Raw genomic sequence first — 22,306 nt, forward strand, 5'->3', positions numbered from 1 at the left:
AGGTGTTCCTGGTTCATTGTATCACACTTTGAGATGTAGAGCATCCAGAAGAGAGCAGAGAGAATGATCCAGTGTTTGCATTGCCTGATTTGCTAGGAAGGTACTGTTGGTATTTGCTGTAGACTAGAGGGAGAGAAAAATCTTCCAGGTATGTAAAAGAGAGCTTTGCAGTTGCGTGATCTGTTTCCCTGATGTGATCCATATGGAACTGTTACATATCTGCTGTGGCTCTGAAGCATATCAATGGGCTCAGTTTGGAGTGAGAAATAGCTTAGTTAGGTGACAGGGCAAAAAAATCCAGTGGCAGCTGTAACAAGGACTTGGGAGGCCTCTTGACACCTCTGTTGCTGGAGGTGAGCACCTGCTCAAGACTGCCCACGTCCCCAGCGGTGCATGGCAATAGTCACACGCTGCCTCCCGGCACCTTCTGCTTCCCTCCACCACAGCCTTTCTGCACGGGGGTCAAAGTGGAAGGACAAGCACTGCTGACTGGTAAGAATCCTTGTTTGTTTGTAAGACCATTCACACTGAGAAACTTAAAACAATGCTCCTGACAAATCCAGTTTACCTGAAGGAAGATATTTAAGGACGGGCAAAGGTTGAACATGCCATGCTGTCACACTTGTTGGGTTGAATACCTGAAGAGGTGAATGTCTGTCTAATCACAGGTGTTGCTTATGCCTGGATGGAAAGGAATTGATGGATTGCATCCTTAGTGCTTGAAGACAGAGCCTTCCTGAAAGCAGAGGCAGGCTGGCTGTGTAAGAGAAATGCACTGGCCTCTTGCACAGTGGCGCTGCACTGGGGATTGGTGATAGGCCCAACTGTCTAAGCATGAAGAACTGGGAAGGTTTTGCATAGCAGTGCTGGGTCTTTGGAATGAAGGTCTGGGATGGGGAATGTGCACCAGTGCCCTGCAGCAGTGGATCTGTGCTCTGCAACCAGATGCTCAGATCCCCATCTGACTACACTCTGATTTGAACCTGAATGTGTCTGATTTGAACCCACTTTCAATGTCCTTGTTCATCTGTGCTGGTGGCATGGGCAGAACACTATGGAAAGGAGTTGTTTGGAGCAGATGAGACAGGGAGGGCAATATTTCCTTACCATGCTAAGGATAAAGTCCAATGCCAAGCTAGAGGACCTGACAACCATACACAAGTAAGTAGAATATGACTGAGATGCTGTGAAATGCTCTCATTTAGGCTGTTTAGTTCTATAGGAAAGACCAGTAGATGCTCTTTCGCAGTGTCCTTTTGTAAATGTAGATGTTTGGATTATATTAATCTCAACTTTAATAGTTCTCAGTGTTTGAACTAATTTTTAAAAAAAGATGGAAGATGTTTCAGGAAAGATTTTGCAATGTGACCTCTTTGTGAGATGATGGGACCTGAAGACAACAGGAACAGTGAAGAGTTCTCCTTTAGGCAAACCCAACAGTGAGGTTTTAGTGTAGCTTATGAAAAACAGGCATCAGGAAACTGGTCAGTTTAAATGTCACAGCAGTTCTACTGCTGAATGAATTGTCTGCTAACACAGCTTGAATGGGTAAAGTTGATAAAAGCACGATTTCAGATGTAGGCTGTCCAGAATGAGTTGGCTTCTGTAAGCCATAAGGTGTGTTGTCATTGTTGTGAGTGAAGCGGGGTTTTGGTAAAAAATCTTGTGAATGCAGCACCTTTAGTCTGTGCTTGCTTTCATGACACTGAGCCCAGAACAGTTCCCAACACACTTGGGGAGCTCAGCAGCTTCGCTGCCAGGGACCTGTGGAGGGGCCTGGGCTGCTCTGTCACCCAAGGCATTCCACAGGGACAGCACTGTGAACTTTACTGAACTGGTGCCAAGTCAGCCACAGGCCATCATCTTTCATGTCAGGACCTGAAAAATCACTGAAACAAGGTTGGTTTTGACTGCATCTGGCCCTCATGTGAACTTGGCTTTGATGTGGTTTCTTTCTTTGAAGGGCTGGTGAATTGAATTTTTGTTTGGATGTCAGAATTGTCCTTTTCATTATTTCCTTGCTGTTGCTGTTGGCGCACCAGGACCGTGGTACTGTAAACCACCCATTGCTATCCTGGGCTCCTGGCACCAATCTCTTCTGACAATTTCACAAGTATTTCTAACTTTGCTCCTTTCACACTTCTCTTGGCAGGAGACTGGTACCAGAGTTTAGGCCGTCCCTCCAATAGGAGAAATATACAAGGAAAGGCGGGACTTAGCAATTTTACTGATTCCTATGGTATGCTCCAATTGGAGCAAGGTGACTTACATTGCCTAAGCGGTTTTGGCTGTGGTTTAGGTCCACAAATAAATCAGCTCCAGGAGAAGCGGCACTCAGGATTCCCTAGAGGCCTTGTGCTGGGAGCAGGGGCAGATTGGGCTTTTCTTCACCCTCCTCTCCAGGTCTGGCACTACCAAGTGTAACTTTGGGGCCCAGCCTTCTGTAGTGCTCTGTAGTCTCACTTCTAAGCATTGACCAGCTCTGGCCCTTGTACAGGTTTAATCAGTAGAAATGCTGAAGTCTCCCAGACTTCTTCACCTCAAAGCATAAAACATTCATCAACTACCCCCAAAATGTCAGGAGGTTTTTCTAGTCCCGGGCAGGGTGCGAGCCCCTTTGCTGTGCCACGTGATGTTTCTCATTTCCTTACTGTTAGTTCTGAGCTTGTTCATTTACCAGTCTTCTTTGAGGACTCCAGTTGTCCCCATTGGAAAATAAAACAAAACTATTCAACACATGGGCTTTGAGCAGATGGAACAACATTCAAATGGCACAGGCAGCAGCAACATCATCTTCCTGCTTGTCCCAGAAGCTGCCCTGAACCTCAGGCTGCCCCTGACTAGAGAAGGGCTAAAAACTGAGGAAGCCAAAATGTATCTTTTGTCTGTCACCCCCTGACAAGCACAACCCCTCACATTTTATCTTCAAGTGACTGAACAGGAAGGGTCACATTCTCTTTGCTTCCTGGGAAATAAAAACCCAGGAGTTTAGCTATTTACCAGCCTTCCCATGGACAGTGAACAAAATTCATGGAAAAAAGCACTATGCTGGTTTTATAGAAAGTACAGTTCAAAGGTTACAGCAACAGCCTGAGCCTCCTCCCCTCAGCCAGGCACAGTGTAGATAAGGAACCCTCCCTTCCCCACTGAGCTCTCACCAAGTTACAGCAGAACAAACTGGAGCTGTGGGACAACAGCCACTACTCCTGTGATTCCAGCCATTCCTCTTTGAAGGGTGAAAGCAAAATCTGACATCAGACCCAGGGCTGCAACAGGCATTTCTGTCCAGTTAGCAGAAATAGCCCTGGACAGTTTTTTAGCTGCATCACTGACATTTGAAAGCAAAAATTTACATGAAAAATAGTTTTGGAAATTTCTTGTAATAAAATTTAGTGGCCATGTGCAAATCAAACCCTTCCACTCATGTGATGTTAACAGAAATATTTCTTTCTTCCATAAGACTCACATTCACACAAGTCATATACAATGATAAACATTATTAAAGTTTATTAACAAAAGCTTTGTACATATCTTTTCATACACTTGGAATTTTACATCTAGTCAAAATAACAGCACGTTTCCATCTTACCTTTTGTACAAATTGTTACAGAATATCCACCAGTGGGGTGAGTAAGTAAAATAAACCACTGGTTTACTTTTGTAAAGTATCTACAAAAGTGATTTGTGACATTTTAAAAAAATTCCCCAGAACATATAAAAATAAATTATTTTTTACTTTTTCAATTAAATCTACTAATTAGAAATATTACAAATCAAAATATCAATGTTTTCTTATGAATTCTTCACAATACAAAACAGATTCACAAAACCTTATTTACAGAAATGAGGTAAGAACTGTGCAATGTTTAACTAAGAAACATATTGCAGAATTAACATGTTCTTCCAAATAAGTACACAGTGGAGGTCTAATTACAGCTGGGTCTTTTCTGCTAATAATTCCCACCTCACTCTTGATTAGTGGTCATTACCCTCATTTAAGCTGTCCTTCACCACCCTGCATAGACTCACCACGAGATCAGCAACTGCCGGAAGTGTTGTAACACAAGTTCACCCGTTTCACCCACCGGGAAATTTTAGTGGGAAATGGTAACTCACTTTTTTGGTAATTTATTAGTGAAAAGTGACCCAGGTAACAATCTGCCTGAGCTCTCTACAGTGGTATAAACACCTCTAGGAAAGGCAGAACAAGGCTGCTGGTGCAAGACAGGATATTCCCACTGCTAACAAGGACACGTCTAGTGCATGATCAGCTGTTTGCAGCCATTTCAACAAAATGGAGGTAGCAACAGGCACTTGGTTTAGGCCAAACACTACACAAACTTCTTCCAGTGTGGCCTTCTCATCTGGTAAGAAAACTTTGTCTCTGGAACCAAACTGGTTCCTTTAAAAACCTCAAAACTCTAAAACCTACACCAAAATTAACAAACTTTGGATTCCATACCATAATTCTTATTGAAGAAAAACTCCAACTGTACAACAACAGGAATTTAAAGGAATAAAAAGTTCAGAAGTCAATTCCCTTATGAGTCAGGTTCCAAAACAGGTGTGTAAAAAAAGAAACTATGAACAGCAAGTCCCAGCTGCCATTACAAGCTCAGTCTAAAAGGATCTGTTCTAACTGCAGCAGCAGTTCAGATGGGCTGGGGTTGGGCTGTTAAAACTACGGCTCCGAAACCAAAGCAATGCATCACTGCAAACAGTTTATAGCCTTTAAATCCGTGAGATTAGGACTGAAGAGTAATGTGTATGTTCTTCCATGGTTGAATTTGTACTTAGTACCATCATATTGACAAAATAATTATGATTTACAGAATTTTATCTACTTCACAGTCTGAGACATTAAAAAGTATATCAATTTTAGTGCAACAAGAAAGCAAATGAAAGCCTACCAAAAATATCCTTATGAAAATTATTAACCTCTTGCTGTGCAGTAAGAGTTCCTTGTTGCTCTTTTTCAATCTGCAGAAAGGGAACCCGGGGTTTGCAGCCACGTGAAGTGCTAGAACAGCAGGACGTGCAGGGCTCAAGTATCATTCAAATGTCAACTCTTCTCTGATGCAACTGGTCCAGTTTTATCATTGAGCCTCTGTGTAAGAGAAAATACTTCTAAAAATCAGATTATAACATACAGAGCTAAGTAAAATTCAATTCATAAAGATGACTAGAGCCATCTAAATAGTAACTTCTGCATTGTAAAAAAATAACCATGTAGAATGAAAAGTGGGAAAGGAAAGAATAATTAAAGGAGCAGCCCTGTACTGAAGCAACTAATGCTCAGGTCGTGACAGGCAGCATTAGAAAACACAAACTCTCCTACTTTCCTTCCAACAAGTGTGGCTGTTCCTGGCTGTGGGTCTCTCTGAAACTACAGGATAGTCAACAAAATCACCAGGTGACCTCTGCTACATTTTCCCACTGGAGAGGGCTGAAATCTACACTTCTCCATCACAACAAATACAATTTCCAATCTGTCCCATCACAATTCTTTCTTTCTTTATTGCTACAAAGACATTTCCTGCAAGAATTGAACAGGACTGAGCAAAAATCTTATTTCATTCACTGAGCATTCAGAAATGTCTGAAAACCTGTTTCAACTGCAAATGAGACTAAAACAGTTGAACTCTGGCAAATAGAGAATTTGTTAAAAACACTTCAACAATCTTTGCAACTTATCTCAATTCTAGCCTTAAAAAATACTAAATCAATTTCAAAAGAAATTTTTGGTAAGGGCTTTTGTTTAAAAGATGTTCTGAGCTTTCTTGGAATTACTTATAGCTAATGGTTAACATAAAAACTGTAATGGCATATTTGTAAAAATACACTGCACTGTACAGACCTAATAATGGCCATTTAAAAACAAAATAAGATCACAAAGTATTTTGTTTGGATGTACATGAAATACAGGGTCTCAATTCCATTCACTACTAATTTCTGGAAAATGAGGGGAGAACAGTTTTAAGCATATGAGAACAAACTGTGAACATTTCTGAATGAAGGCAAGGGCAGGAGGCAAGCCCTGTGCCAGCACGTTTGCTGTGACAGTCAGTGACTGTTCAAACCCCAATAGCACAACTGCCCAAACCCCAAAGCTGAACAAAAATAAGTGCTCACATTTTTGAATGGAAGGGAGCTATTTCCAGGAAAAATCATCTTGAAAACTCATAATTTCTGTGGTTTGTGTCTGCAAGTGTGTACTACCTGGAAGTAGCCCGAGCTACAAAGAAGCCAAGCACAAGTCCTCCACCACAGTGCTCCCAAAGTAGCTGGAGGATTTGGGAGCAGACAGGGGACTCATATTGAGCCCAAACTCTCCCCACCTGCTCTTGCAGACAAGCTGCTCTTTCTTCTTTACCACTACCACTTGCTGTCTTCTCCCAGGAATGCTGAAACTTTTGTCTTCCTGCTCTATTCATCCTTTATTTTTCCAAGTTTCATATGCTCCTTCCTTTATCCTCTTAATTGTAGGCCCCTTAAAGAATAAAGCCTGTTCTCTGATTTCTTGAAGAAAGAATTCTTGTCTTGGGGATGGAGATTATGGGCAAATACTGAAGATAATGGAACATCTTTGCCAGAAAAACGTGTCTTGTTTCTTTATCTGTCCAGGAAAGGTTTTATTACTCTATGAAGCAGAAAAGCCTCTCAGCCTCATTTTCCCAGGCCAGCACCAAGATGCACATAGCACATTCTCCTAAGACAGATTCCACCTTCCCAGTAATGGGCTCCTCACCTCTCAAGCCATCAGCTAAACCCCACAGCTCCAGACGGCCTGAGGCCAGCCAACGCAAACTCACCAATAAGGTGGTAAAAGGAATCACCCACAAAACAGCGGACACAATACCGGGGAAGAAGTAGAGTAAGGAGGACTGGGGCTGCAGTTGTAATTACAAGAGGAAGGCAAGGGTCACTGGATTGGTGTCCTGATCCAAGGAAGCAATGATGTGCAGCAGACATGTCTGGTGTGACTACAAGTTGACAGAGTTTTGAGTCTCATTTTAGTGCAGTCCAAGGCTCAAGAAAAATAAAATATAGAAAGACAAAAAATCCACCATCTTTGATTTGTGAATACAGGCACATAACCTGTTTCTTATCTTTTAGTTACCTCCTGGAGGTACTGCATGAAAAGTGAGGTGAGAAGTATACTTACTGTCACCTTCTGAGCTGCATTATCTCCATGAATTGTAAGGAATGGGTTGGTACCAGCTACATTAAGTGGTGAGGCCTGTGTGCCTGAAAGTAAGTTGTTTATGGGTATCTGTGCTCCTCCAGTAATCTGCAATTGCTGTACTTCAGACTGATGGTGTTGGTGATGGTGATGTTGTTGCTGTACTAATTGATACAAAAGGGCCTGACGCTGTTCCTTGAGTAATATGGGGAGAGGGAGGAGGAAGAAAAAAAAAATCAATAATTAGTTCCTGAAAAATAGCTCCTCCCTGGGTTCCTGCTTATCCAGATCTTCAGTCAGTGCAACCCTTAAACTAATCCCAGCTAATTTAGCTTACACTAATGAAGTTCCATGAGACTGTGGGAAGGAAAGTTCCTGTCAGACTTCCTGAAATCAATAGCTCAACAGAAGTTCAGCTAAGCCTGCTGGCTTCATCAGGCCTCTGCCAGAACAAACATACCTGAGAAGACTTAACAATAAAAATAGTTAAACCAGTTACCTAATGCCCTATATGAATACTGCAAGCAGAGCAAAGGCAGCTCATGAGATGATATCCAAAAGTCTTTTGCTAGTGTTCCAGTGGAATCAAAGACAGGTCACAATACTGTTAGAATCCAAATATGTCCCCAAGCTCTGCTGCCCACAGAGATGGTGCTGAGGGAGACAAACCTCCATGTCCACACAGGACAAAATGGAACTCAAGGCACCAGAGAATTATTGTTCTAGCCAAACACACAGCCCAGTAATACCATAACATTTTACATGACTTATCATCCAAAAAGGTTGAAGCAACTGAAAGACTAAAATACTATCAAAGTCTTTAATATCAAGTAGAATGCATTTACTACTATTTATATTAAGCTGAGGAGTTTATCCATGCCCTAGAATACAACAGAGGAATAAATCATAATTAACTGAAAAACTTACTGATGTGAGTTGCTGGGTACTTAGGAATTGCTGAAATTGCTGGTGCCGTTGATGGAGTAACAGTTGTCTTTGTTGGTCAGAAAGCAATCCTAGTCCCGAGGCACTGTAAATTTGACAGGGTAATACTGTGGTTTATATGGAAGTATGGAAATTTCTTACTTCAGCTTTCCATTGAAGAAAAGATGTATGCAGACAGACCCTATTTAGCATTTGATTTCATACTGCAAATATTGTCCAACTGTCCACTTGCAATTTCTGACACCATCCCCAAGTCTCATTTATGCTGAGCAACAGCAACATCTTGCCTGTAATATGTCTATTCCATGCACGCTATTTGAAACTCGGATAATAATTACCAATTCTAAAGTACTTTTCAAATAGTTTCTACAGAAAGACCAGATTTTATATTACAAGCTCTTAAAAAACTTTAACACCTAGTTACCAAGCATTTACTTTACCTTGTTTTCCTTTTAATTCCCATCTTTTGTGTCATTCAAAGCACTCTTATTGTCCCTTGTCTGTAATTCAGCAAACACCTTCAGCCTTGCAAGGGACCAAGGGATGCTGCCATGGAATGAAGCTGCCTCTGCTTTTGCCAACTACTTAACTCCCAGTCTCTGCTGACATACCTACATCAAAGTGTCTGCAAATATTTAGGAAACTGGGCAGGGAACAGATCCAGCTGACAACTCGGCTGTAAATAAAGGGTTTCTTCAGATATACCAGTATACTGCAAGACCAACAGCATGAACAAGGGTGTGTTGGGAATAGAAGACCAGAAGACAGCTGGATTTCCTCTTTCAGTACAGTCTTAGCTTTTACTAGTTTTAAACACCTATTAAAATATTAAGTTGTTGTTTCATGATAGGTTTATCCTGCTGTTGAAAAATTAAGTATTTCCCTTTCAGCTGTACAACTTCTGTCCCCTACTCTCATATTGGGTCTTGCACAATGGGCTGCAACCTGTGGGAATTGAGCTGAAATTTTAACCAATACAGAAAACACTGACAGATTCTCTATTAATGTAGATGAGGATGCTGTGTGATGCAGAAGTTCTAGTAAGAAGGTGTGCACAGGATGACAGGATTGCTTGTTGGGATTGGTAGTAAGGAATTATTCAGCTAAATCAGTCACAAGTCTACATCATTAGCCTACAATCGTGTAGCTCCTCTGCGCATAATATTTATCTTGCATTTTTAAAGCAGCCACCAAACTGTAGCCCAACTCTGCTGTAATTTGACTTTGTATTAACTAGCCAATATGAAAGTACTCAAAGCATCACCATTCTCTCCTACTGGGATAGGGCAAGCCATGTATTAAACTTTGTCTCATACTTTGTTGCAAGGTCTCAGCACTACAGGACACACCTCTGCTCTAACGATTTCCTATGGGGAAAGGGAAACCTGTGTCAATTGGAAGCTTATAGGGTTGGATGGAATCCACCCAAAGCTACTGAGGGAGATGATGGAAGTGCACACAGAGGCACATTCAACCATTTTCCAGCAGCCCTTGCTGACTGGGATCTCGAGAACAAGCTGACTACCAGATAGCAAATGCGATGCTGGTCTAGAAGAAGGGCTGGAAGGAGGATCTCGGCATCAGGCCTTGTCAGTCTGGCTTGGTGCCAAGGAAGGTCATGGAGCAGATCCTCTCAAGTGCCATCCCACGGCACGTACAGGACAACCAGGGGATCAGGCCCAGCCAGCACAGGTTTGTGAAAGGCAGGTCCTGCTTGACTGACCTGATCTCCTGTGACCTGTTTGGCGGGTGAGGGAAAGGCTGAGAATGCTTCTACCTGGATTTAGGTAAAGCCTTTCACACTTCTTTCCCACAGTATTCTGACTAATATTACTGTTATTTCCTTCTTTTCTTTTTACCTCACTTTTTCTGTATTCTTCTATACTGGAATGAATCTTCTCCGCTGTTTTTGTTCATTCATTTATCCCATTCTTTCTTTTTCCCAGATCATGTTTTACCTTTGCACTTCTTTTTTCTCCTGTTGTTCTCCCTTCTCTTTAATCACTCTGCCTGCCTCTCTTGCTCTGCACTGGCACTTGAAAGAAAATACCCTCAGTCAGCAGCTGAGATCTCAGTGTCTAGAAACAAAACTGAACTGCAGAGGACAAAATGCTGTGGCTCCCAAGCTTCCCAGAAGAGACAGTTCACTGGATTTCACCACAGAGCTTTCTTTAAACCAGATCAGCCCGGAATGTAAATTTAATCCTTTCCAGCTTCTCATTAAAAGGTACATGATCAGTCTGAAACTCTCCATCTTACACTCTTCTCTGGCTACGAGAATGTAAAGAAACAATCCTATCTCTTTCCTCGAATCACTTAATCTCCCACTTGCTGGCAATCTGTACTAAGCTATCTTTTTTCCCAGAAAAGGATCAAGTATTTTTCTCTGCCAAATGAATGGGGTTCTTTTACCTACAACTTAAAACTCTCTCCAACATCAGTGCGCAAATCAGTGTTTTCTCACCTTGTGTGCCACAGTTAGAGAGTTCATATAAGGACAACATGCATACAGATTCGTCGTGTATTGGTGCACACTTTCCCTATTTTTCACATTAAACTGTTAGAACAGATTCCAAAGCTTGGGATGTTACTGAAACAAGGAACTTCAGGAACATCTGGCAAGTCTTTTAAAATTACAGGACAATACCCTGAAGTTAGAAAGCAAGGCTGAATTCTCATGTAGCTTTCCACCACGTTGCCAATACTGGTTTAAACCACCTCCAACCTTGAGGGCAGCACACAATCTAACCGGGGTCAGAGAGCTCACACCACCACAGCACCGAACCTTTGAGCCTGCCTGTGCTTGGTACCACACAACCTTCCCACCAGGGCAATGCAAAGAGCAGGGGTACCCTGGGAAATCTAACATTAAAGAAATAGTCAACCAAGTGTCACTGAAGCAGCACCAAACTCCAGCCTGGCAGGTGTCCCATAGTGTTCCAGAATCAAAAATTTCAACCAGTGGAAAGTATTTTTTGTCTATTTTTTTTTCCTTCCTTCAAAATATCCCACAGCCTCTTTGCAACTTAGTTCCCATAACAAAACATTTTTTTCATATATTTCACTAAAGCATTTGTAATGGCCCAATGAGGAATGCACATGTCATTACCAGAATCATATTAGCACTAACATTACTGAACTTTTCCCTTCTAAACAACCAGAAATACTGAAAAGTCACAGAAAATGAGGTTAATCGCGAAACACCTCAGAAGGAAGAGGGCCTGGGAAATACTGTGGGTAAGCTCAAATAAAGCAGAGAATTGTGTGGAAAATGCACTTTTAAATTTAATATACTCATTAATTTTAAATTAGTTTGAGGAAGCAGTGCAGAAAGAGATCATGCCATAACAGAAACAGAGAACTGGAAGTGCTGACAGACTTGCACAGCATCAGCTTGTTGTAGCAGAAAATAGGGAGTATTCCGGACTCTGTTAAAGGTTAGAATGAAAGCTTAAAAACAGGATGTTTTCATTTTGCATGAATTTGAACATTCTACTACTGGGCTACACAATGCAGCGTTTCAGCACTTAAAATGGATATTAAAAAAGAAACAAAAGAACTTCTGCAATACAAAGAGAAGCAAATCATCTGTATATAAACAAAATCATTTGAGAAAACAGTGGTGTGACTGATATTTAGCATAACTGATATATTCTGGCAGTACCTGAAAGTGGAAGTAGCATGCAACTGGTTAATATGATTGATCTTGTCTAGTATTTCTCACTCTTTCTCACACTTTTGGGGAGAGAATGCAAAATTTTTGTGGTTTTCACAAACCTCTGATCCTCAAGAAAGACAAAAACTTTTCAGGAACAGAATGTGTTTTGTTTATCCTATGAAACTTCAAGTTCACAAAGAATACAAACTATGAAAAATACAGGCTCCTCGGGAAAAATGTAACAACACATGCAAACAACAGGATACACCTGAAAGTATCAGATTTTATGAGCCTACTGAAGCAATACCACACAATGATACAGTACACAAATATTCAGGAGCTGCCAAACCAACAGGAAGCAAAGAAACTAGACAAAGAAGCTAGGAAATTAGGGATCCCTTGCATCATTTACAATCTTGTATGTCTTTTTATTGATGGATAATCCACCATAATCTCCAAAAATAAACTCTACTTAAAGACAAATAATCCACTCCCTATTTACAGGCACTTCTTTCTGCATAGAACTGTAGTTCTCCTTCCTAAGGGAAGGACAGAACACGGGGTGTGGGGAAGGCGAGCAGGGAGAAAGAGCTGGCCCAGTCTCTGCTCTATCCCAAAATACTTCCAGACCAAGAAGTCCATTCCTCCTCCCAGAAAGCAGACATCTCCTTTTGTTACCCATTTGCTTTGCAGCTCAAGCAGCAGCAGTTTATGCTACTGAGGGTACCTGGCTTTGGTGAAAGGCTGTTATGAATACTCACAAATTAATCTTTTTATAAGAACATTGCTTGAAAAGCTAATTTTGTTGGGTTTGGAGTCAGTGCAGGCAACTGAAAACCAAGGAACTGTATTACAACTCTGGTTAGTTATGCCTATTACATTTTGAATTACATGACCATATTACCCTTCTCTCCCTCCCCTCTTCGTACTGCAACAAATGGTAGTTTTTCCAGTGCTCCTTTAATCCTGAAAGAAAAACTGGCAGGACAAAGAATATTGTTTTCTGAACTAAAAAAACGAGCTCAGGCACATTTACATAATTACATTTGTTTGGGAATGTGACTGGATTAAAAAACAGGAATTCACCAGGATTTCCAAAAATTCTAGAGAAAACATCTTTCCTTTAACTTGACTATTTGAGCTTCCATTAAATGCCTCCTCGCTTTCAATCACAGGCCAGGAGCAGAAGTTACTTTGACAATTATAGCTGAAGGAATAAACAATATATCTGGAGTAAGACAAAAAAACCCAGCTAACCCGGAGAACAGCAGGCACTATGAGGAAAAACATAAAACCAACAAATTCTTACCTGTTATTTAGCGTGGTTGGCAGAGGATGTGTTGCACTGGGTGGCACGGTTGCATGAGTGAGAGAAGGGTTCTGTGATATTGTTGCTGGGGTCTGAATTACCCCATTTAAAGCCCCTACAATTCCATTGATTGCCAGCTGGCTGGCTGGCAGTGCTCCAATTATTCCACCCACAGCCGGCACTGCAGGAATGGTGGAGGTTACAGTCTGCATACCACTAGCCAGTGCCCCCACTGTCACACCATTGACCTGCTGAACTCCGGGGACTCCCGAGCCTTGCTGGGCCGGACTCTGCCCAGCAGGTGGTGGAGTGGAAAGCACTGATGAACTGCTGGTGCTTTGTCCGCTGGAGGTTATCTCCTGGTGTCAAAACAAACAACAAAGCCCGCTCAGCTGCATAAAATTTTACCTAGCACCACAATGCAAGGACTGGGATGAGTTAACTTGTAACAAGTTTAGGTTTAGAAGAATTAAATAAAAATTACCTGATTTAATACAGGAAGAGAATTGTCCGGTAAAAAACTGTTTCCCAGATGAGGGCTTTTACTGCTGTTCAAGGAATCAGTGCTAGGTGCTAAAGTAATTATTTCAAAAAACACACAGTGGTTAAACTTCTGGAACATGTAAAAAGATTCAGAATAATTATTTCAAAATTATGACAAAGCTAAACATAGAAAATGTAAAGTCAACTTTAAAATAATTGCTGAATAGCAGAAATTGCTGAATAGTAGACTATTAACTAAGTAATTGGTGAATCAATAGATTCAAACAGATGTGCTGCAAACTAAAGTAAAAGAGAAGCTGCACTGAAACAAGTAGTAATAGTTCAGAAAAATAAACCAATAGATGTTTAAACATTTAACACGTCAGCAAATACTTGGTCTGTATTCATCCTACATTTATATTCATCTCCCATCAACGGCATGCGTGGATGAAATAGATATTTCATATAAATACATGTTCAAATTACTTTGACACTTTAATAATCCCCTCTACTTACGTGCTTGTACTGGAAAGGCATGTACTTGATGAGAAGGGCTGGGGTTTGAAGTTATTGTTGGAAAGGGCACCGAAAGCTGTGCGTTGAGAAGCTGCAGTCGCTCCTTCTTTGCGGTCAGATTCTTTATCTGTTCTTCCAACCGCCTATTTTCAACTTGAAGCTGGTGCAATGATTTAAGCATTCCTAAAACTAAGACAAAAATGCGCACATTACATTCCACAGCCACAAGTAACACCTTCATTCAGCTTTAAATTCTGCATTACATTAAGACTTGCATATATGTGAAAATATAAAATTATTACAGGTGTCTGAATTTTAGTGGAAAGATTTGAGATTAATTTTGAGTAACTTAAATTGCAGCAAAACGTTCACAATGTGTTGTGGTAGTAATTTTGGAATACCTCTACACCCTAGCTTAAATACTGACAGAGTAGCATCCATAGGGCCAGCACACATTTTAAGCAAACAGTAGTATGTGATAACTTAGCCCCAGATCAGAATATGAAACTAGAAGTATTTTAGTAGCACAGGTAAACTGCATAGTTCAGCTGCAGTATTAGGAATTGCAAACCTTATAAAACAGAGAAGATTGACAAGAATATGCTCATATTCAACTAACTGCACAGGAAACCAACATTGTTTATAGAGAAACAACCAGTTCATGAAAAGGGAGTTTTCTGATTTAATGACTTGTCCAGTGAATCATAAATTAATATGAACAATGAAAAACCCATAAGCCCTCCGAGGTGAGGCTGTCCCGGCGCACCTTGGCGGGAGCTGCGAGCGGCGATCTCGGAATCCCCCAGCAGGGAGCACTCTGTGAGCACCGCACTTACCCCCCGCGTTTCCCTAACGAGGGCAGCACCTTCTCCACTGACCTGATTTTTACCAAGCACGGTTTTCTCAAACTCCCATTCAGTTTCAGAACTTGGATTTCCCAACCAGTACTAGAGTGTGACTGTAAAGCCACAGGGATAGCCTTTTTTTTTTTTTTTTTTAATTCTAAATTGCATTTGTTTAACATGACCTCTGGAGCTACTACAGACATAAGTCTACTGGTATAGGCACATCTGGTCATTTCCCAAGGATTTAGCTTTTATCCCTCCTCTTCAAGAACATACAAAGGAACCCTCAGTGAGCTCAAATGAGATGCAATAAGACTTAGCTAAACCTGTCCTCCAGCTATCATGTTTAAAGGATTATCCCTGCATGAATTTCCTCACAATTAGCATTTTTGTCAGGATACCATTCATAAAAATACTAACTAGATACCTCTTTACACTACCAAAGAGAAGAATAATGTGTTCAATAAAATATAACACAAACCATAACCTGGAATAAAATTATTTTTTAACATATTCAATGATTGTCTTTGATACTGATACATTGCTGAATATGGAGATCCACGTGATCTACTGATCACTTATGCTTTTAACATATTCATTCTTGGACTATTCCACTCTATTAAATATAACTTGGGAAAATAATAATTTGCTTGCTTTAGGAACTCCCAAGAAAGGCAGAACATAATAAAGACATGAAAACCCAGTAGGACATCTGCCTAACATTGGTAAATATTTTCTTTTCAAACAGCACTAGAAAATTTAAAAATAAAAAATAGAACAATAAAAAATTATAACGCAAATTTATATCACACAGTATAAAGAAAAATGGGGAACTGTACTATAATATTTACAGTAGTGGATCTAAGAGTTCAGAATTCTTTCCCAAACTCTGCAACTGGACCTGCAAGTTACTTCTTCTTGCATGACACAATTTCCCCATCTATAAAAATACAGATAATTATAGAGAAGTCTTTTGTAATCTACTGATGTCATGCACTGAGAAATATGCTACAACTGTACACCACAGCTGTATTTCTATTCACAGCAGAAAATAAATTTTATTAAAATTTTTGGACAAGCACAGAATAGCAGTTCTGAGTAACAATTGGCAAAAGTCATAATAAACAGATTGTGAGTACTTACTGTCACTGGGGGTGCCTTGCTCTAATAAAAACTGTTGTCCTTCACTCCACTGCCTCTCGAGAAGCTGTTCTATGCTGGCTGCTACTGGGGGCAAATTTTCCCCACAACCATTCCCTGATTGATCATAGCGAATCTGCAAGCTGCTCGCAGGGGATCTGTTGAAAATATTGCAATTTATTGTTTAAAGAAAAGGATGAAAGGAAATGTATTAGAAAAAGACTGTTGAAATTTCTTATCTTATATCAGCTCTTAGCACCTACATATCTTATGCTTCCAAGACTAAGTTAATTCATCAAAATCACTGAGAACTTCTTAGTTCTTACTGTCAGGGCTTTAATAAAAGAAAGACATTTATTACAGTGTGAGAATTTATACTGAGAAAGCACAAAACTGCTTCTTGTATACAGACTAACAAGACAGTAACTGACAAACAGCATTGAATTCAATTATACAACAAACACTTCTACAGCAGGAAACCATTATAATATGGATACACAGGCCACCGACTTCGGGGGCAAAAAAAAACAACCCACACCAAACTTCAAACCTTCCCCTGAGAAAACTGGGAAAAATAAAACCAATTTATTAAAATCGTCACATAGAAAGGCCATATATAATTCCACTGACTAACTTGTTCTAAAAACAGTCATGTAAATCTGGATTTTTGAAGGACTACATGAAAGTATTATTTCACAAGGATTAGAAGTTATTCTCTGCCTGTACTGTGCACACTTAATGTACCTCCTTTTTTACTCATGATCACACACAATTCCAAGAATAATCCCCTTGCCACATGTCTTTTCTCATTCAGGAGAAAATTAAATATTCAGCACAAAGAAAGCTGGCTACCTCTCTCAGGCCCTAGGAGAGGGCTTCTTTTGCATTGGATGGGGCACAGTTTAACTTGTGAGCAAAGCCAGATGTTCGGTGTATTTCTGACTCAGGTTTCTGGTGTCGTGTATGCAAGGTCCCATTCCTCCTACAGGACCAACACCAAAGCCCACTAAAAGCTGGTTCTTGGTTTTGTTGTTGGTTGCTGGCGGGGGGCAAAGTGTGGGGGGTGGTTTTATTCAATTCCAGTGAGCTCAGATTCTCAGACACTAGTTATTACTGCAAGCAATTGGTGCCATCATGGGATCACAGCTGTGCTGTTCCACCCCTAGTGCAAACCTACCAACAAGACCACCACAGTCCGAGTACAGGACAACACTGAGAGCTCAGGAAATCAGTGTGTTAATTATGATTACCTTAATAAGCAGTGGTCACAGCACATTAGCTACCTAATGACTTGTAGGCACCAGAGCAAAAAGATTTTTACGAGAAAAGGTTTTAAGTAGGTGACTTAAGAGCTCTGTTAAGTATTTATAAATAGTTCCTCTTTTGCATACAGGAAGAAAGGAAAGCACTTGTTAAAACAAAAGGCCCTGATGAATGGATAACCAAAGTAGCGTTTTTTGACAAGAGATGACAAATCAACTGCATGTAACAGTTCAGCACAGAGACAGCAAAAGCAGTCTTAAAATGCACTGTTTACACGATGTGCTGAAGCAGTAAGAAGGAAAGTTTATGCAGAAACATTCTACACAGAGGTACTAAACTTACACTTCACACAAACAACCTACTTTACAAAAACAAAACAAAACAAAAAACCCCAGAAAACAAATACATAAAACCACTGAACAACCCCTCCAGAAACTTCTCTCTCTTTCTGCATGCTCCTGAGCAGCACATGATGCTGTCCTAACAGATTCTGCTTTTTGAATTATAAATCACCAACAAAGTTCTTGTTGGGCTTTGAACTGCTTCCTATCAATTTTGAAAAGGCAGAAACAAAGCAGTACATGATGGTATAACCTCTGCAATTCCTCACTGGAAGCCTGTAGAAGAGAAGGATAAAAAAATAATAAAAGCTAGATCTCCATGTATTGCAACATTACTCAATCTCTCCTCTTCCAACTGTTCATCCTTTAGACAGGATAGGGTTCCTGCATGCTAGGGTTGAATCCTCATTCCAAATAGTATTTGACCAGAGTTTCCAAGAGGATTATAAATGTGCTGTCTGGACAGGTCCAATCCTGCCATAGAGATGAGAACCCTGTTTCACAGCTTGCCTGCTTTCACAACTGTTTTTTGATTAAGTTTGGTACAGTTACCCATACTACAGAGCATTAATTAGAAGCAATACTTCATTTAGGTATAAGCATACAAACAGATTTCACTGCAGGTATTACATAACACATTTTTAAATCTAAGGTTAAGTATGGGGTAAAAAAAAGTTTAAGTGCTACCTTGGGAAAAGCAGCAATTCCTTTGCAAAATGGAAACAGCTCACATATACGAGGTATATTTATATTTCTCATATATGTATTAAAAGTTAAAATACGACAGCTTAAACATCAAACGCTGTGGTTATATTGGGGTACAAAGATATAACAATATGAATTGGAAATGACCATACAAGCTCATGAGTCACATATGTCTTCTGCGAAGAGCTGCAATCAGCTGCGTCATCAACAGCAAACAAATGTTCTGCAAGTGTTTTTATTTTAAGCAACTCGCTGAAAATCACATGGTTCTTTCGGAGAACTGTGTTATTTATGTATCTCATAAGCTTCAAAGGGAACAGAGTCAGAACTTGCAGCTAAATAATTTTAATAGATAAAGCAGGTAACATTTGGAGCTGCAAAGTTTCCAGATAGCAGATTTTTTTAAGTTGGCTTTTTATTCACCATATAAACCATAAACCATATTTTAAGTAACCAGGTAACCAGAGTTACTTATTTACTGAAGTGGGGAAGGTGGGGAGTTACCTGCCCATTTTAGAAACCTCAACAAATGTGTAACCTTTTTTGTCGCACAAAGGGGTGAAATTGGCTGACTAGTGAACTTAAATGAATGAGTAGGTTTTCCAAATTTTTTCCATGCTAGGTATTTCAGACTAAATTTTTCCATCTTTCAATTCCGTTACTATAGCACTGATTTCCCCCCTTGCTTTCTCTCACAGAACCCCAACCTCCCTCCCCTTTTTGGCTTTTGAACAACCCTGCCAAGAAAAATCTCTCTCCTCTTTGCAAAGTGCTACAGCTTCCGTACACTGCAGGAAGCTTTTCAGTTGTGGAATGAGGTGGCCTTTGTATCATCCAGCTCGCCTTTAGCATCCCCATCACAACCAGTTGGTATTTTACTATGCTGCAAGTACTGGACTGCATATACCCACCCTGAACATACACACACTGTAGAAGCATCATATTTAAAAAGTTTACCTTCCCAAGTATTTGACCAGAAGACAGACTGAACACAGCTACGACCGATGCAAATCATGCAAAGATCAGGTCTTTGCATATTAACTAAGAAAGCATTAAAACTTGCCATTACCACAACATGTATGCATAGGAGGACTATTTAATATAAAATCAAAAGTTCGTAATTTCCTAATTGTTAAGCATTTCCCGTTTCAAAATTCTCTGAAATTCCTTGTCTGTACAGATCAACTTATATGCTAATGCCAGTATACACATTTATGCTAAGAATACCATCTGATTTATAAATTCTCTATTTATTATTTTAGAAGCAACACATACTGGAAAACTTAAAAACAAGTTCATGACTAGGTGGTAACACCTAAGTATTATAATGGATAATCTCATCCCATCCAGCAAGATGCCTTTTGATTAATTAAGGAATATAATACAAGATCAACAACGCAAGGCATGTTCATTAAATTACCTAATTTGGAGATATTTGTTATAAATTACCATAATAAACACATACTATAGCAATAAAATTTGTTATTATATTGCCATTTCTGTGTAACTAGCATTATTTAGCTATCCTAAAATTTTTCTCAAGATAAATCTATTTTTCAGATAGATCTTTTTCATGGTTAGTCCCTAAGTAAAAAATATGGAAATAACACCATAAAATCTAACTCCTATTGGATCCAGTATGGAAAATAAAGCCCTCTCAAACAAAGATTTGCTTAAAATATACAGAAAATATTACTAAAATATTTAAAACACAATATTGAAATTTTAACAGCAATTATTTTAAAACAAAATAACATTATACAGTTTAATCAGAATTCTTATCTCAAAGTTTTCTAGCAACTGTGAATTGCAGCAGAACAAAAAAATACTTTTTTCTACAGAGAATTGCTACAAATTTTGAAGTTAGTAGGGAAATGGAAGAAGATATTTGCTTGGAATTTTTACTGATATTTAACATTTCTTATTCTTCTGATCATTGTCAAGTATAAGGGATTCTGGAATTTTGGCAAATATTACTAAACAAGGATTCTGGTAACAAATCTGAGCAGATAAGTGGTACATATGGATTAAATGATAGATAAATTCCTCTAAAGCAAGACTCCATTTCTTCAGTAAGGGAGTAAACTAACTTACCTACAAACCTTAATTTGTAAACCTAATTTCAGTTGATAGAAAAGTAAACTTCAGCACAATTTTAGCTTTCTGGATGTATTAGGGATTTCTTAGAAGGATATATAGATACAAAAATACATGTATTTATATACGTGTGTTTATATTTTTAAATATATAGGCTTTTAAAACACTTTGGTATTGCTGGTAAAAAGACAGTGAAGTTTGCAAATCTTAAAATATTTCCTCTGCTTGCACTCTCCAATGTAAATAACACTTACCGTGGTGAGAGACTTCCTCTGGGTGATCCTCCTCTGCCAACAAGGTTTCGGCTGTTATCTCCGAGATCTTGATCTGCAGTGTAAATATTTCACAGCTGATAAATCGCCTTTTCTTAGATAAGAGTTTTAATATCTGATGTAGATATTTTTAAAATACCTTCAATCTCAACTTCTATCCGTAGTTACTGCTGAAGAGTGAATAAGTAACTAGTTTAAGATTGCTGAACTGTAGCATGTAAGGTGTTGTCCTTACACATTTCTGAGGCTGTACCAGGCCATGGATTATGTTCACTTCTTTCATTCCTTTCAGTTTTACAGCACAGAAGCGTGGTTTGCATTTGCAGTACCCTCCCCTCAGCCACTTTTAATTTGTACGGTGAAAGTAATGAATCACAGCTGTGGACAGCTAATCTGTATGCTTATCACAGCAAATCCTGATGCTCTGTATTTTTTTAACACTTTGCATCCCAAAACAACTCATAAAATATATAATGTATTAAACTTACTGCTGCCATCTAAAATGCACGTATTATCTTGCAAATTTACTGAAAACTTTATGAAAGCGTATAATTCACTAATTCCTATTTATAAGCAAATCATAGGAAAGCCCCTTGCTAAAAGGTAGTAAAACAAACAAAAAAGGCCTCATTAAATATACGAAAACGTTTTGCTTGGAAGGACTCAAAAGGGTTATTTTCCCTATGGCCTCTCAATAAAATAACCCTATCTGCCCCCTTCAAGGTTGCCCTCCCCCTATTCTGAGTCAAGCGACCTCCGACCCCTTGGAGGGCAAAGACATGACTGATCCATTCTTGGTAAACTGCTAAACTCATTCCCTTCCCCCAAACAGGCATGACTACTACGACATGTCAACAAATCCTTACGGAGGGAATGAAACAAAGCAAAGGCAGCGGCTCATTAAAACCGCAGCGGAGAGCCCCCGGTACCAAATGCCAATCGGTAAATATTCACAAGATTATTAAATGCTGCACAAGTTCTCTAACGGGATCTCTTTCACACGAACTTGTATGTAATGCAATTTCATGAATTATGCAAATAAAGGTTTCAACTATTCACGACAAAACCCAGAGCTGTGTCACTCCGGCTGCAAAGAGCTGGGAACTGAGCGCATCAATCACGGGAGTCACAAGAGACACTGGTGCATTCCTGCCTGCTGATGGCTCTGCTTAAACATTTACATTTCACACACGGAGGGAAAAAAAGGGGGAAGAAAACCCGTGCTGTTCCAACGGACTGAGAATTTACTTCCAACACAGAACAACTTCGTACAGACATTTAATAACCGAAAGTTGAGCAGAAATCAAAAATACAATTTAACAACCTTTTTAAAAACAAGGAGTTCTGTGAAGCTGCACATTTGCACCGGCAGAGGAAGCTTACCTGCTTGGCTGTTTTCAGACTGAGCTATAAGTGCTGCCATGGCTGAATTTGGATTCAGCCTATTGCCGTACATGTGGGATGGAGGCAGACTGAGAGAAGATCCAGGTAGGGTGTTCGCCTGCAAGAAACCAAATAAAACTTGAATTCTTTTTTATAATGGGGAAAA

General features: G+C 39.7%; 1 protein-coding gene across 7 annotated transcripts in view; it reads right to left on the reverse strand.

The window, feature by feature from the left end:
* Positions 1–3,482: 3,482 nt before the first annotated feature.
* MLLT10 (MLLT10 histone lysine methyltransferase DOT1L cofactor) overlaps positions 3,483–22,306 on the reverse strand; it is a 132,756-nt gene continuing 113,932 nt past the window's right edge. For 5 of the 7 annotated variants that reach the window (XM_072925464.1, XM_072925463.1, XM_072925462.1 and 2 more), the window contains 9 exons: positions 22,141–22,258; positions 20,740–20,812; positions 16,083–16,237; positions 14,095–14,283; positions 13,580–13,668; positions 13,096–13,454; positions 8,111–8,213; positions 7,166–7,378; positions 3,483–5,124 (listed from right to left, as the gene is read on the reverse strand). In XM_072925464.1, the coding sequence (XP_072781565.1) occupies positions 5,056–5,124; positions 7,166–7,378; positions 8,111–8,213; positions 13,096–13,454; positions 13,580–13,668; positions 14,095–14,283; positions 16,083–16,237; positions 20,740–20,812; positions 22,141–22,258 (1,368 nt within the window). In that variant the 3' untranslated portion in view covers positions 3,483–5,055. The remainder of the gene's footprint in view (positions 5,125–7,165; positions 7,379–8,110; positions 8,214–13,095; positions 13,455–13,579; positions 13,669–14,094; positions 14,284–16,082; positions 16,238–20,739; positions 20,813–22,140; positions 22,259–22,306) is intronic. The other 2 variants (XM_012571535.5, XM_032746643.3) reach the window with 2 other exon arrangements.

This window comes from Taeniopygia guttata, chromosome 2 (genome assembly GCF_048771995.1).
Source record: "Taeniopygia guttata chromosome 2, bTaeGut7.mat, whole genome shotgun sequence".
In the NCBI taxonomy this organism is placed as follows: Eukaryota; Metazoa; Chordata; class Aves; order Passeriformes; family Estrildidae; genus Taeniopygia; species Taeniopygia guttata.